The sequence below is a fragment of the Pseudonaja textilis genome, chromosome Z (assembly GCF_049901715.1).
Source record: "Pseudonaja textilis isolate UNSWEBS1 chromosome Z, rPseTex1.2, whole genome shotgun sequence".
NCBI lineage: Eukaryota > Metazoa > Chordata > Lepidosauria > Squamata > Elapidae > Pseudonaja > Pseudonaja textilis.
This window is the reverse complement of record NC_142008.1, coordinates 130,663,181-130,678,120: the sequence shown is the minus strand read 5'-3', so window position 1 is coordinate 130,678,120 and position 14,940 is coordinate 130,663,181. Positions and strand designations below refer to the sequence as shown.

The 14,940-nt window shown below is 43.3% G+C and overlaps 1 protein-coding gene across 19 annotated transcripts in view; it reads right to left on the bottom strand.

Annotated features, from left to right (window-relative positions):
* The window catches only part of LOC113443493 (myosin-10-like), a 72,807-nt gene extending 59,030 nt beyond the window's left edge, over window positions 1-13,777 (bottom strand). For 8 of the 19 annotated variants that reach the window (XR_015740041.1, XM_087916107.1, XM_087916115.1 and 5 more), the window contains exons 1-3: window positions 13,715-13,758; window positions 3,882-3,957; window positions 882-1,240 (exon numbers count right to left, since the gene is read on the bottom strand). Coding sequence is in view for 18 of the 19 variants with exons in the window: in XM_087916107.1 (XP_087772233.1) it covers window positions 882-1,238 (357 nt within the window). In the remaining variant the exon portion in view is untranslated. Of the gene's footprint in view, window positions 1-881; window positions 1,241-3,881; window positions 3,958-13,523; window positions 13,540-13,714 lie in introns of those variants that run through there. The other 11 variants (XM_087916109.1, XM_087916113.1, XM_087916119.1 and 8 more) reach the window with 7 other exon arrangements.
* Between the last annotated feature and the right edge of the window lie 1,163 nt (window positions 13,778-14,940).

Here is a 14,940-nt window from a genome sequence, read left to right as displayed (position 1 = left end):
GCAGGACAAGAGAAATACGTGTCCCCTGCTCCTTCCCTTTGAAATCAGCTCTGCGTGATGAGGTAAAGTAGGTCCAGCCTCGCCCTTTTCGAGCATTGTTGCGCAGAAACACAGAGATACTTCATAAGCTGGGGGAACCAACTTTCTGTCCCAAATCAGCTCTTCTTTTCCAGCCCTGACGTCTGCTCAGAAGGAATAGCTTGGCATCTAACCAAGGCTGCATTCCACTCAAGCAGGGGAAACAGTCCAGAACGTCACTGTTTAAAATCTGGAAGTTTTCTTCTTAAGATGTCCTGATGGATATCAAAAGGTTTGGACCACATAATTCCCATCATGACTTGCAACTGGTCATGCTGGCTGATTGCTGAAGTCCAAACCATCTGGAATATTGGCCAGTGTATTTCTGAGCTGAGAGAGAGAGAGACACACACACACGGCTGCTGCAAACCGGAATTTCTGGATTACATTTGGAATTAAACAGGGGCAAGAATTGTATTAAGTAGCTCTTAGAAGTACTACAGATCCCTAAGTTTATCTCATGAGGAAGATGCAAATGGTTAAAAAAATGTGAGAGACAGGAAGAGAGTGAGACAGAGAGGGAGGGAGAGAGGGGGAGGGAGGGAGGGAGGGAGGGGGAGGGAGGGGGAGAGAGGGAGGGAGAGAGAGGGAGGGAGAGGGAGGGAGGAAGAGAGGGGGAGGAAGAGAGAGGGAGGGAGAGGGAGAGAGAGGGAGGGAGGGAGAGGGAGGGAGGGAGGAAGAGAGGGGAGGAAGAGAGAGGGAGGGAGAGGGAGAGAGAGGGAGGGAGGGAGGGAGAGGGAGGGAGGAAGAGAGGGAGATGGGGAATGGAACCAAACCAGTGGCGACCCCATAAGCCAACTCACATAGATAAGACCCGAGTAGTAGCGGTCCTTCAGATTATGCAACACCGAGGCTTCATTGAGGCAGGTCAGCTCTGCCATGTCTTCCACCTTGGTAAATTTGGGTGGGTTCATCTTCTGAATGTCGTCTTTGGCCACCAGCATCTGACGCCCATTCTCGGTAAGTTCCACCAACATCTCATCTCCCCGTTCTTCGCGCAGCCCAGCCGCCTCAAAGCCATGACGTTCGGACGGGACCCACACCAGGCGTTTGGCCGTCCAATCAGCTTGTGAGGCTGGATTGCCCACATGGTTCCGGTCCACAAACAGGTATCTCTCAGCGGTGGCGTCGCCCCGTTGTACAGGGGTCCGAACAGCCATGGCTGAAAAAGAGAGGGGGAAAGTCCAGGAAAAGTTAGACATGGACGGAGACTCACTTCTAGTACATAATGCTAAATTCTTCATGTCCCTTAAATCTGACAGCTCTCTACAGAGTATTCCCTACCTCTTACTTATCAATTTATCACATGTTAAAACTGCCCATCTCTCTCACAGAGGCACTCTGGACAGTGTACCTTTTATTTTAACCTCACTGTAACAGAATATCCCCAGAAAACAACCCTCTATGCTATAACCTTTTTGTAATGGCTTCAGCAATTTTTATATTTTCTGTTGCTTTCCCCAAACTCGGGAATGCAATGGACAGAAAAATCGGATTGGTACAAGAGAAAAGCAGTATGAAATTCCTCCTCGTCCTCTTGAGATGGAAGTGGAATATTTGTTAGTTTTACTTACTTCAGAATGTAAACCTGTCCCAAATCTTCAGACTTCTTGTATAAACATTTTCATGCCAACAGAATGTATTTACAAAATAATGACTAGAAAAGGGGTGGAGAGGAGGTGGAGACAAAGGCAGTGAAACAGGGCTGGCCAAATATGGCGACTTTATAACCCACAGACTTCAACTCCCAGAATTCCTGAGCTAGTTGGCTCTGGAATTCTGGGAGTTGAAGTCCACAAGTCTTAAAGTCACCATACATGCTCCCCTTGCAATAAAAGGTGTATGGAGTCAAGAGCTCTCTAGTTCCAGTCAGTGTATTCTAAATCCAGCTGTAAAGAACAGATTATCTTCTATTTCTTCTTCCACTACCTGCCCTGGCTGGGACACAATCCTAAGTACAGGTAGTTCATTTAATGACTGCTCCAAGTTACAATGGAAAAAGGGACTCATGACTATTTTTCACACTCATGATCATTGCAGCATCCTCATGGTCACATGATCAAAATTCGGGCACTTAGCATGTATTTATGACAATTGCAGTATCCTGGGGTCATGTGATCCGCATTGGTAATCTTCTCAACTGGTTTCCAACAAGCAAACTCAATGGGGGAACTAACTTCCCTTAATGATTCACTTAACAGTTGCAATGATTTACTTAACAATAGAAGCAATAAAAGGTTGTAAAATGGAGCGCTACTCACTTAACAATGGCCTTGCTCAGCAAGGGAGATTTTGGGCTCAACTGTGGTTGTAAGTCAAGGACTACCCATAACAGATTTTCCTGAATAGGTCATTCTGGACTTACGACCACAATTGAGCCCAAAATTTAATTAAGTGAGACATTTGTTAAGTGAATTTTGCCCCATTTTATGACCTTTCTTGCCACAGTTGTTAAGTGGATCACTGCAGTTATTAAATAAGTAACCCCGTTGTTAAGTGACTCTTGTTTCCCCATTGATTTTGCTTCTCAGAGGGGATGTTACAATGGTCGTAAGTATGAAATACAGTCACAAGTCACTCTTTTTAGTTCCATTGTAACTTTGGACAGTCAATAAAGGAACTGCTGTAAGTTGAGGACTAATTGTAGTCCCTTTTCAGTGTCACTTGTCCTTCCTTTCCCATGAAATACAAGGAAAAACTGTGCAAAATAAAATTTACATATTTTGGAAGACAAGATCCTAATTTTGTAGGCCGTTCTAGGCTAGGGCAAAATTTGTGAAAATTGGAAGAATTCTAGATGATGATAAGCACCATCCTAACCATTTAGTTATGTACACAGAATATGCAAAATCCATTCTCCGTGTGCATTCAAACCCACCAATAGTTAAGAATGTTCCAAAGGTTCGGACAAGTCTTTCTCTTTTCTCCCAGACCCCTCTAACTTTTTTTGTTCCTGCCAGTGGAAGAAGCTCAGTCTTTTTCCAGCTCCGTGTTCTAGCCACAATTAGCCAAATTCCTCTCAGGAGATTTAACCAGGAAAATGGAAATAGAGTTAAGCAACACCAGAAAAATGCAGGCTCCAAATGCAGCTGAAGAATTTAACTTGGCCAGGGACACAAGAAGAGACCCAATGCTGCCTTTCTGAGTACCTACGAGTCTACTTTCTCCTTCCTAAAAACCCACATTGTTCTCCCCTCCGGCCTGGGAACCAATCTCAGTCCAGACTTTGGTTGATGAGCGAGGTTTTCCAGCGCTCTCCCACCAACCCCCACCCTTTCCAGACCCCTGCTGGGCTTTACGGCTAAGCAGCAAACTTGCCTGCCTTATATCGCTAAAGCCAGACAGGCTTGTTTGGCAGAACCCGAGGGTGCTTGGTCTTTCTATGACCAGAGCCTTGTTTTTTGTTTTGTTTTTTTACTTGGAGAAGCAGAAGAGTGAGAAGGTTTCTTTGATTGTCTCTGCTCAAGCAAAGCAAGCTTACAACTCAACACCTTCAACACCTATTGCCGCGCTCTTAAATCTGCTGATTGTCTGTCTGCCCAGAGTCCAAAGCGGGCGTGTTGAGACTCAGAAAAGGCACCTGGAGCATAAACATCAGATGTTTGGGAGCTCATATTAGTTACTCCGCAGGAATGGAATAGCACTCTGTGTAGGCTCCAAGCCACCCAGCTCCTTAATGCCTTCCCTTATGCTGCAGAGATAATTACCGGGGCTAATTAAAAAGCGACTAAAAAGCATTAAGCTGTAACTCACATGCCTTTTAAATAAAATTAATTTGTCAGAAAAAGTGCTACCAAACTTGCCTAATTTTTCTGCTCCGTAGCAAATCTAAACACGAAGGATACAGGAACAAAACCTCCAGGAGTCCGTCCTAAAAAACTTCAGAAGAAATTAAAGAAATTATTTCCTAGGCTAGAGTTTGCTCAGTGTCTTAACAGGAGATACCTATTATACCCTTGAGAAGGCTTCGGTGCACAGCATCCTTGAGCCACAGCTACCATCTCTATAGATAGTCCTCGACTTATGACCACAATTGAGACCCAAATTTCCCTTGCTGAGCAAGGCCGTTGTTAAATGAGTTGCGTTTCATTTTACAACCCTTTTTTGCTAGAGTTTTTAAGAATTTCTGTTGCTAAGTGAAACAGTTGTTAAGCGCATTTTGTCCCGTTTTATGACCTTTCTTGCCACAGTTATTAAGTGAATCCGGCTTCCCTATTGGCTTTGGTGATCAGAAGTCTGCAAAAGGCGAGCACATGACCCCAGGACACTGCAACGGTCATAAATACGAGTCAGTTGCCAAGCGGCTGGATTGTGATCACGTGACCATGGGGAAGCTGCAATGGTTGTAAGTGTGACAAATTGTTATAAGTCACACTTTTCAGTGCTGTTGTGACTTTGGTCACTAAACAAACTGTTGTAAGTTGAGGACTACCTGTATCTCCCCAAATGCCCGAACATTATATTACAGTAAATTAAAGCTGTCGTTCCCAATTGCGAGTCATTTCAGGAGGATCTTGGCAGGAGGAGGTTGTGATATAAGAGGAAAGTCTTCAGACAACACATCACTACCTCCTCCTGAAATGTGGCCCATCCTTTGAATTCCAGACCAGAAGACAACATGGACTTCAAAAAAAACAAAAAAGAATTTACAGATTCTCTTTGATCTGCCTCCCTTCTGATCTCCCAATACTTTGTTTTTACGGAAAAGGCTTCAAGTAACAGGAAAGGTGGGTGTGCACAAGTGGACAGAACAAATCAAACAGTCCCAGGATAAAAAAGGGAGGAAGAGAATCGGCAAACAGCTAAACAAGCTAGAGTTATGGAAAATGGCTCCAGTTATTCCCAGAAGACCAACGGGCGGTAATTGACACCCTTTGGCTTCCAACCAAGACAGGTGCAACGTTGAATGTTCCTGCACCAGGCAACCACCTGCTGAGGCTGCCACACCCCTACCCAGAACCCAGTAACTGCTACCTGCTTTCTGGTTAACACTGGGCTCTTAAGAAACCATACCTGCCATTTTACACAGCGGTTAATTCTCTATTACCCACAAACGGCCTCCCACAGCTCTGCCAGGAAGCTCTGAAATCACTGTTACTTACTCCCCAACCAGTATATCTTCTACTCCACAGAACGGATCGCTTGCATTTACCTGGGATTTATTGTTTTTCATGTTCCCAAATGCTTACCAAAAAGTCAAACACTGGTGCCCAAAAGGTGCTTTTTCAAGAGGTAATTTCTTGTTATCCTTTGAAGACGTTTCGCTTCTCATCCAAGAAGCTTCTTCAGCTCTGACTGGATAGTGGGGCTAAATTCTTCAGTCAGAGCTGAAGAAGCTTCTTAGATTAAGAAGTAAAATGTCTTCAAAGGATAACAAGAAAGTCAGGTGCCTCTTGAAAAGGCATCTTTTGGACAACCATGACCTGGATGACTGAGAATCTCCATTGTCAAATATCGGTGGTCATTTGCTTTCTAAACCTACTAGAATTCTGACCCACACCTGACATTGTGTCATGGCCCAGTTCCTACATCTTTTAGATCTTCTTTTTATAACCCTTTCCCCCTTAGACTATAAACTTTATTTTAATATCAGCTTTCCTCAGGTTGGTGCCTTGTGAATGTTGGATACTAGGGACTTAGGGGCTGAACTGAGTAGTTTTGGGCAGGACCCTATCTCTCAGCCAAAACCACCTCACAGGGTTGTGGTTATGGAGAAAAAAAGGAGGGACAGCTGTGACTATACCAACCAAGTTATTCAAGTACTCTATGGGAAATTTAGTCCTAACATTTCTGCAAGATTGCTCCATTTCCACTATCTCTCCTGGCCTTCTATGATTCCAGAGGAACTCCCAACTTTTCCTTTGAAAATCCCAAAGGTTTGGATTACTGTATTTGATAAACTTGTTTACCAAATAAAAACTGTGCAAGAATGATGGGTAGGAATGCATTGTCTTTACACCACAATTACCAGTTCATGAGGTAAGCCACCCCTGCATTTGGGCCCAGCCTTTGTGCTCGAAGCAGTCGTGAATCCAGAGATGCCAAGCCAAATCCCTTCCTAAACAAACCCAGAGTCCTGAGACGAGACTCCTTTATGTGCTCATTCACACGCCAACTTCCTTCTCCTCCCAGCCCCCAGCACATTCCAGGCTGCCTCCCACTAGGTCACACTCCCACCCCACCTCTGGGGATTGGACAAGACCTAGCCAAACGAGTCAGAGGCGAGACAGGCGCCAAGCTACTCCGAGTCCTGCCCAACAATGCCCAATCGAGTGGCACTAACAAACCTGGCACTAACAAACCGGCAATGCTCTCTTTGGCTCATTAATTTGATGGGCATTCCCAGGGCGAGGCCATTAAGTGGTGGCAAATAATTGCCTGAAATCCTCTTGGGGAATTAATGGAGGAGTCCCTTGCTTGACAATCAGATTTCGTAAAGAAAAAGGAAAGACAATCCCACTAGTGAGCAGTGAGAGAAATGGAAGGGATTTCCATTGGGATTTTAAGAGATATTCCTCCAATCTGGCTTTCCAAGTGCTGCTGAACTACATTTCCCAGCAGTCCATACTAATGGTGATGATGGGACACTGTGGTTTGTCATCATCTGGATCGTAATTCTACTAAAAACTGAGATTGGAACTAAGCAATTTTTTGCAAAAGAAGCCCCAGTAGATACAGGTAGTCCTCGACTTATAACTACAATGGAGCCCAGAATTTCCACTGTGAAGCAAGACAATTATTAGGTGAGCTTTGTCCCATTTTACGACCTTTCTTGCCACAGTTGTTAAGTGAATTACTGCAGTTGTTAAGCTAGTTGTCAAACCTGAAGCTGACCTGACTGGAGCCATTTTTTGACCATTTCAGTGTTGCCACACTGGAGCTGAGGGGTATGGAAGAGGGAATTGAGATAAAGAGGAACATATAGCCCAAACAACATTTTTATCTTGGGAACCAAGGACATTCTCACAACCTGTTCGGAAGAAGGCAGAGTGATGTCACCCGGCTGCCAGTCTGTTCTGTGATTGGACCCTGTGACTGGTTGTTACTGATTGTTAATCTAAGGGGCGTGGCATAAGCGCACAATCATGCCTCCCGTCCCTGTCCTATTGTCCCCATTTATTCGTATCTATTTCCTGTATTCCTACTCATGTTTATAATTATACCTATTATCTTGTAAGCGATTGACAAATCAAATCAATAACTACAAATAAATAAAGTGGAAAAACTTTTACTTTTAATTAGGTGAAAACCGTGGGAGACCTTAGAGTCGGTTTTCTCCAGATGTGCGCCCATATGATAATTCCAAATAAAGGTATTCTTTGAGGAATCTACATGCCTTGGAGTCTTACTTGCTATGGATTTATTACTTGGAACCCTGACACTAGTAACACAGTTGTTAAGTGAGTGTGGCTTCCCCATTGACTTTGCTTGTCACAAAATATGATCACATGACCTTGGGACTTTGCAACTCTCATAAATATGAAGCAATCAAATTTTGATCATGTGACCAGGGAGATGCTGCGTCCTTAGTGTGAAAAACAGTCATGTCACTTTTTTCAGTGCTGTTATAACTTCAAAGAATCATTAAATCAATGGTTGTAAGTCAAGAACTACCTGCAAGGAATAGGAGCTCCAATTCCGTACTTAGCTTGATATAAAGCTGATATAATCCGAATCCTTTTAAAGATAACCTAATGCTCTTTGAATGTTTTGATATTACAGCTCCTATAATCCCTTGCCATTGGCCATGTTGGCTGAGGTTGACAGGAAATGAAATTCAAACTGTTGGATGACCTATAGCTCATAATGAACTCTGGAGTTGAACCCATGCAAATGAAGCTATGTGCAAATGTGCCGATCAACATATTTTCCTATAAATGTACCCTCATTATCTTTGTCCATCAGTCCTGCAAAGACTGATCAATGCAAGCACCTATAGGGTAATCCCTACTCTGTGGCCTGCCCCCTGCAAGCTGCTTGTCAATGCCCCACTACGGTCAATGGTGCCCTAAGACTGGCAGTGCCCGCAGTGGAATCAGAAGAATGCCCTTGAAAAACCCACAACCCAGCTGGCACTGGCAAACACAGCAACCTGATCAGCAAGGATAGCTTCAAGCCCTCGCCTTCCAGGCACCAAATGGACAAAGTGAAAAATGCAGATGGGCGGTCTTGGATGAAGGAAAAGGAAATGAGAGAGAGGGAAGGGGATAACATAAACCTTTGGGACATTTGCATTATACTGAAAAATACAGAGCTCTTAGGCCTAGGGAGCTGATCTAGCCTGCATCTTCCAAAAGGAAGCCACAAGGTATGGCACCATGCCCAGGGGTAATTGGTTCCAAATGCGTCTCCTTCTGGGGTGTGGTGTGGGTAAAAAGGCAAAAAAAAAAACACAGATCTGGGCAGAGGTGCCAGTTGAAATATCACATCTTCAAAGATGAGGAGTCAGAAGGGAGTGGTGCCCAGTATTCAAGCAGAGAGAGAGGTTGGGTGCCAGGACTGCTGAGTTTTCTTGGCCAGGAGAAGATGGTAGCAGATCAAAAGTTGAAATGACAGACTTGAGTGGGTTAAGAACAGGAACCGACATCTTGGGGACTGAAGCTTTGCTGTAATTGTTAGTTCAGATAACCACAGGAGTTTGTTTTGCTTGGGATGACTGGAATATTTTTTGGCGGGGGCTGCTTCTCCTATTGCCTTAACCTCTAGAAGGTGGTGGCCTGAATTGCACACTCTGCTTGCTTGAATGCGATGAATCAAGGAACAACCCATCTCACAGCTAACACACACCATTCCCAAATGAACTTAGGAGCAACATCTGAGGAGCCTCTTCTTGGAACTAGGACAGTAGCTTCCCTCACCCAGCAGGAGCCCAAGGACTTTCACAGTTATCTTAGCTCCATCAACCCAAGAGGTATCCTGTATGACTTTACCATTGATTAAGGACTGTAAATAATAATTGTTTAAACTTTGGTGAGCAAGGCAGACTGAATTTGTCACTAAAGAAAAATAAGTGAGGATTCCCCTTCGATAAGTTGGGGTGTCACATTCCATCAATGACACTAGGAAATGTCTGGGACCCCTCTCTCCCTGCCTCCAACCTATTTACCCATGCCAGGAAGCAACTGCCATGGAGCGAGCAAGCACCCATGGCATTCCATTCTCCCCACCACATTTGACTGGCACAAACAACTGCTTTTGCCAGGTGCAAATAACCAGGAGCATTTGTTGAGTTCAAAGAACAGAAGGTTTTATTATTGCTACCTATAGAGAAGAATCCGGTCAACTAATGGTCAAAGCTAAATTGGCACTAGATAAGGGTCAACAGAATTCACAGGGGGTGGACTTGGGCCTCCTGTGGCTGCGCTATTATTCCAAACAGATGACACATTTAACTTCGCTTTCCAGATCATCTCCTACTGTATCAGCACTCTTGACTTGTTCCCGATTTGGACTACACACATGCACCTTTGAAGGCTAAAGAAAGACAACCAGGAGAGTTATTATTATTATGGCAGCTATCACTCTTCCAGGTCCAAATGTAGCATCAATGACAAAACATATTTGCATTTGATGTACGATAGATTCCTGGGAAAGAGATAGGGAGCATAATTCTTCCTCAGGTTTTGCTCCAGCATATCAAATAATCTGTCACTGCACATAAGGCCACAATCCTGATTTTCTTGAACCTTATGGCCCATTCTTCTTTTCTTTATCTTTTAGATGAAGGCAAGAGAGAGAGAGAGAGAGAGATACAATAAGCACAGCTCTGCATTTTCATACTGCAGTATAATTATTTCACTTTCAAATTATTTGCTTACAGACAAACAAAGTGTGCCTAACAATAACTAAATTATGCCATGGTTCTGTTCCTATAATACAGCACGATATCAGCTGCCACCATAGGAAGTACCAATGCTCCGTTCAATAATTAAGCAGCAAATTCATATTCCCATTTCAAAAATACACATTATCCAGTTTCAGAGGGATTATCATCCATGTTTATGGCCACAAACAGGTACATGACACCTGGCTCTCCAGGTGTGACCATTTCAACACACTAAATCCAATTAAGGCAGTGAGATTCAATTGTATACTCAAGCCAAGCGGATGGTTCTGCTACAAATAAAGTCAATGAACACTTTTAGAAACCTTCTGAATGCATGTCAGGCCTATAAAATGGGACTAATTTGATCCTCCATGCCAGTGCACAACCAGACAGGCCCCACACTATATTCTCTGTAGAGACGACACATATTCAATTTCCTTAAAGCAACATCTCCATCATATATCTCCCTACGGATACCCAGTTCTTTTCTTTCCTTCCTTCTTCTCTCCCCACCCCCTTTCCTAAGTCATCAGGAATCTGAAGTCAGAAAGGCTGCTTTACTCAAAAGGTTATCTATAGCAAGGGTCTCCAGCCTTAAGCAACTTTAAGACTTGTGGACTTCAACTCCCAGAATTCCTCAGCCAGCAATTCCTCAGGGAAGCATTCATGGAAGAAAACTAAATGAGAGGATTATAGTAGCAAGGGGCTGTTCCTTACAGACAGGGCTTTAGGACTTCTTAAAAAGCAAGGAAAGAGGAGAAAAATGACAAGAGGGTAAGTTTTGAATTTGGGATTGTGCAATAAACAATGTAATATGCATGGAACGCATTAAGGCAGGAAGTTTCAAATTTATTCAGGCTGTGGAAAGCTTTGTTTTTTTAAAAGTGATTATTGAGAGCACCCACTCAAAAGATAAAATTCTAATTATTATAAACTGGCTGCCTTTCATTCACACACACACACACACCCCTTAGAATCTCATGAAACTTCAGAGAATTCTAGGATTCTATACAACGTTTGGGAAAACTGATTTAGAGCAAGGAGACGAACAGAACCAACTTTTGGAAAGTAAGCGGCTGGGTGCCAGGTTTGGGAATATTCAAAGGCTCTCTAGGCTGACAGTCACTATCTTTATAGCTGTCACAGTCACAGGCTGAAATAACAAACCCAACTCAAATGTGTGTCACTGCCTGCGAGGACATGTGTGTGTGTCAAGTTTATGTCTGAGAGTATACAACCTCTGAGCCTGCCCACATGGCTCCTACGCTTTTCCCAAGGGGTTGTTACCACAAGCCTACTAATTGTTTTCCCAGGCAGTTCATACAAAGTCTCAGTGGCCCTAATGCTTTCTGTCAAGTTCTCCGTCCCATTCAGGAGGGTTGGGGGGGGGGCAGGGAGCAGGCTGCTTTCATGGCACTCGCATGCCAGTTGCTGCTATAAATATCAATTGCCGACGACCTACAACGTAGCTGTTTGCTACTCAAGTCCTGCATAAACAAGGCCTACAGGAAAAACCCTTGAGAAATGAAGAAAATCAACTAGCTCTCTTCTCAAGTGCCACGTTCAACCAGATTTTTCAGAACCCACTTCAGAAAAAGAAAAAAAAATCTACTCTTCTAGCCCATTACCTAACCCACAGAGGAAAAAAACGCTAAGTCAGCATGTTTCTTGTTAAAGTGGCTGGTTCTTTCACCTTTCCCATAAAATATCTGCCAGCATCTCCGGCCACAGAAACATTAAAACACATGCGTTCCCAATCAAAAATAGAATATTCAGTTCTTTCAAATATGTGGACCCAAACAGCCAGCAAATGTCTTAAACAGCATTTAAATCTGATTTGGGTGTGGTAGCAAATATAAAGGAAAATGAATATTTTACCAAATTAGTTTTAATTAATTTCTACTTTACCATTTCTATGATTTAAAAAAAATCTACTGTTTTAGAAAGGGTGCTTAATGATCACTAACTTCAAAAATCCAAACACTAATTTAATCCTTTGCATATTTTCATCCCTCTTTTCCTTTTGAGGGCCAGCACAGAGTTCAAGAGTTTCCACTCTTTTGTTCATCCATTTACAGAAATTATCCCTAGTTCATAACAGAACTCTATGCCATATAAAGTATTTCTCTTTAAGGGCCAGTGAACACTTTGTTATTTTCTTACTAACATTGCTACCCACCTTTGGAATTCACCATTCTGTTGACATGGCAAGTTCCAAATGCTAAACATTCCAAGATCTGATTTGTTCATTTTGGTGGACAGTCAAATAAAATACCTAATTGGCTTAATTACATTCAGGTTTTTTTCTCAGCTGCTTTAAATTAGAGGTTAGACACATGCAGAAAACCTCAAAACCTCAATTTAAGAATGTCGCCTTTCTCATTCTGGAAAAATACAACCACATTCCTGGAATAGCTGGTATTATTTTGAGAACAACACAGAGAAATTCCAACTGCTTTGTTTAAATCCAAAGAATGCGTGCACCCATCACACTTTGCTGCCATGGGATGACCCGTCCATGGATAGTCTCCTTATTACATACTTGAACATGGTAGATATATACATGTAGACAGTCATGCAATGTCATGAGATTGAAGGGGGGATGTTGCAGAGAATAGCAGAATAGTCTCTGAAACCCAGAAACCTATCTTAAGCTACTTGGGTCTCCACAGCTAGGCCAAGCCTCTTCTTGACATAAGTCCTGCAATATGGATAATATAACAGCAGCTGTAATACATTCTCCTTTGTCATTTCCAAATGCCTCCGAATGAAATTCTCTTTAATGATGCCAATTCACTTAAATGCAAACATCTCTTCTCATTAATCAAGATTCATAATTAGATACAATGACCCACTCAGGAAGCAAAAAAAAAACTTTATAAAGAAAGGCATGGCCTCATAAAGGTATGTTCTCTCTGGCAAGCACAATGATTTCTACCCCTACAAAGCAGTGGCATTTTTATATTACAGAGTCACCGAAAGGAATGTCTATCCATAAGAAGCAAAGCTCAGAAGGAAATTTAAGCAGGGATGGAGGAAGGAGGGAGCTTGCTCAGAAAGGACTCTGCAGAAATTTGGCAGTTGGGAAGGGCATAATGAAGTCTTCCTCGACCATGTATTCTCCTCCCTCCAGATGCTTTTCTATAATCTTCAGCTAACATGGAAGCTGCAGTCTGAAATGTCTGGAGGATACCAGGTTGAGACAGTTAAGAATGATGAAATGTACATATTTAGAGAAGGTCTGGTTGGGGAAAACTGACAGATGAATAGTGAAGTGGATATAAACAGGTAGCAGAGCCACAAAGGGAATTAAAGGCACAGATTGGTGAATAAAAGCTAGGCATTTAGTTAGATAAATGAGGGCAAAGGAAAGCAGGGGCCCAATTTCACCATCAGGGGCCACATAAGTGTGGCTGGATACAAGCTGACTGGTCTTTTCTCACTCAGCCCATTTTCAGGTAAGGTGGATGGGAAAATCATAAGCAATTTGGGTTTAAAAAAAAATCAGGGGAAGCAATAGAAAATCATGTGCTGATTTCTCTAAATCAGCTAAATGCCATCGTTTCTGCCCTTTGAGGGATTTAATTAAGCTCACCCCAATTAACTGAAAAGGACACACCTCTGCACAATCCATCAGCAATTTAGCCTTTCATACGGTAAAGGCAGATTTTGCGGATCCAGAGACTCCCCTCTCGCCGTTTCTGCAGACTCGCCACATTCAAGGGGGAAAAATCCCAACAGACAGCCATACATAAAATTTAAAAGAAAAAAGAAAAGGAGGGGAAAAATAACGAATAAGCTTTACGGTACCTTACCAGACTGCCGAGCGCTAACCCGACACTTCCAAGGCCCAGCCGCAACTGAGCTGCCAAAGGCTAGGGGGTGGAGTCCAGCTTCTGTAACCCCGCCCAATCCAAGAGGAGAGGGTGTGGCCGCAGCGCTGTTCTGAGAGGGGAATCTTTGACTGCAAGAAGAGAGGCTTGAGAGGGCAGGTCCACACAACCCTCGAGAATTGACTGACAGACGAGTTCACCAACCACAGGAAGCAGAGAGGAGGGGGGCCCTTTGAGAAGCTGAATGGGCTTCTTTATGTGGGAACAGTTCGGGGAGAGGGCGGGAGGGGAAGGGGAAGGATGAATGAGGTCTATTGTCTGCTGGGGGGGACTAGGATGACGTCAGAGGCTAGACCCTCAGGGGGAAGAGGGGGAGAAAAAGCAAACCAGGAGCTATGCATTCTCTCTTTTCCAACGCTAGCTCTCCGTCAGGATCCTCCCTCCCTCCCATCAGCCCTTCCTTTCAATCGCAGGATCAGAGTCCCAAACTTCGTACTTTGGAGGAGAAAAAAAACTAGCTGCGCAAGAATGACATCATCCAAGGCTACCTGGGAGCTCCTTTCAGAATGCAGTGGAGGGTGCTTGTTGCAACTCTGAATGAGCTCTTTCTTGCTGATTGGCTTCTCTTACCAGACGGGCTGTCATTCCACATCATGATGCTTTTAACTTTTTTTTAGTCTGTCTCCCAGAGCCAAGTTAGTAGAAAAACTGGGTACAAGTGAAACTTCCTATTACAGCATCTAGGTTGGGTTCATGCAACAACCTCTCTGGGCTAATAGGTTGGATATGTGTGATCCAGGATGTTGTAGGAAACCCTGCCATTGTTTTAGAGGATTGTGTGAATCAAACTATTGTGACTCCATTTTGGTTCCAAGACATAACATTCTGTGAAGGTATTATTTTTTTTATTTTTAACTTTTAGTTTAGCAATTTGAGTGAACACAGTCACAATCGTTCATAGTCCCAGGACTTCTGATCAGGAATCATGTGCCAGTTTGACAATTTTCTAAAAAAAAAAAGTCTATGGTACATTAAAAGTTCAGAAACATTGCACACAAACAACCAGGATGAGTTATGATTGGATTGCTGAGGCCAACAGTTTTGACCCCATTCTTCAAACTTCCTTGTACTGAACCAGTGAGACCTCCCTCCAGCTACGCTGTGAGTGCTGAACTGGCTGGAAATAGATTTCTGAATATAATT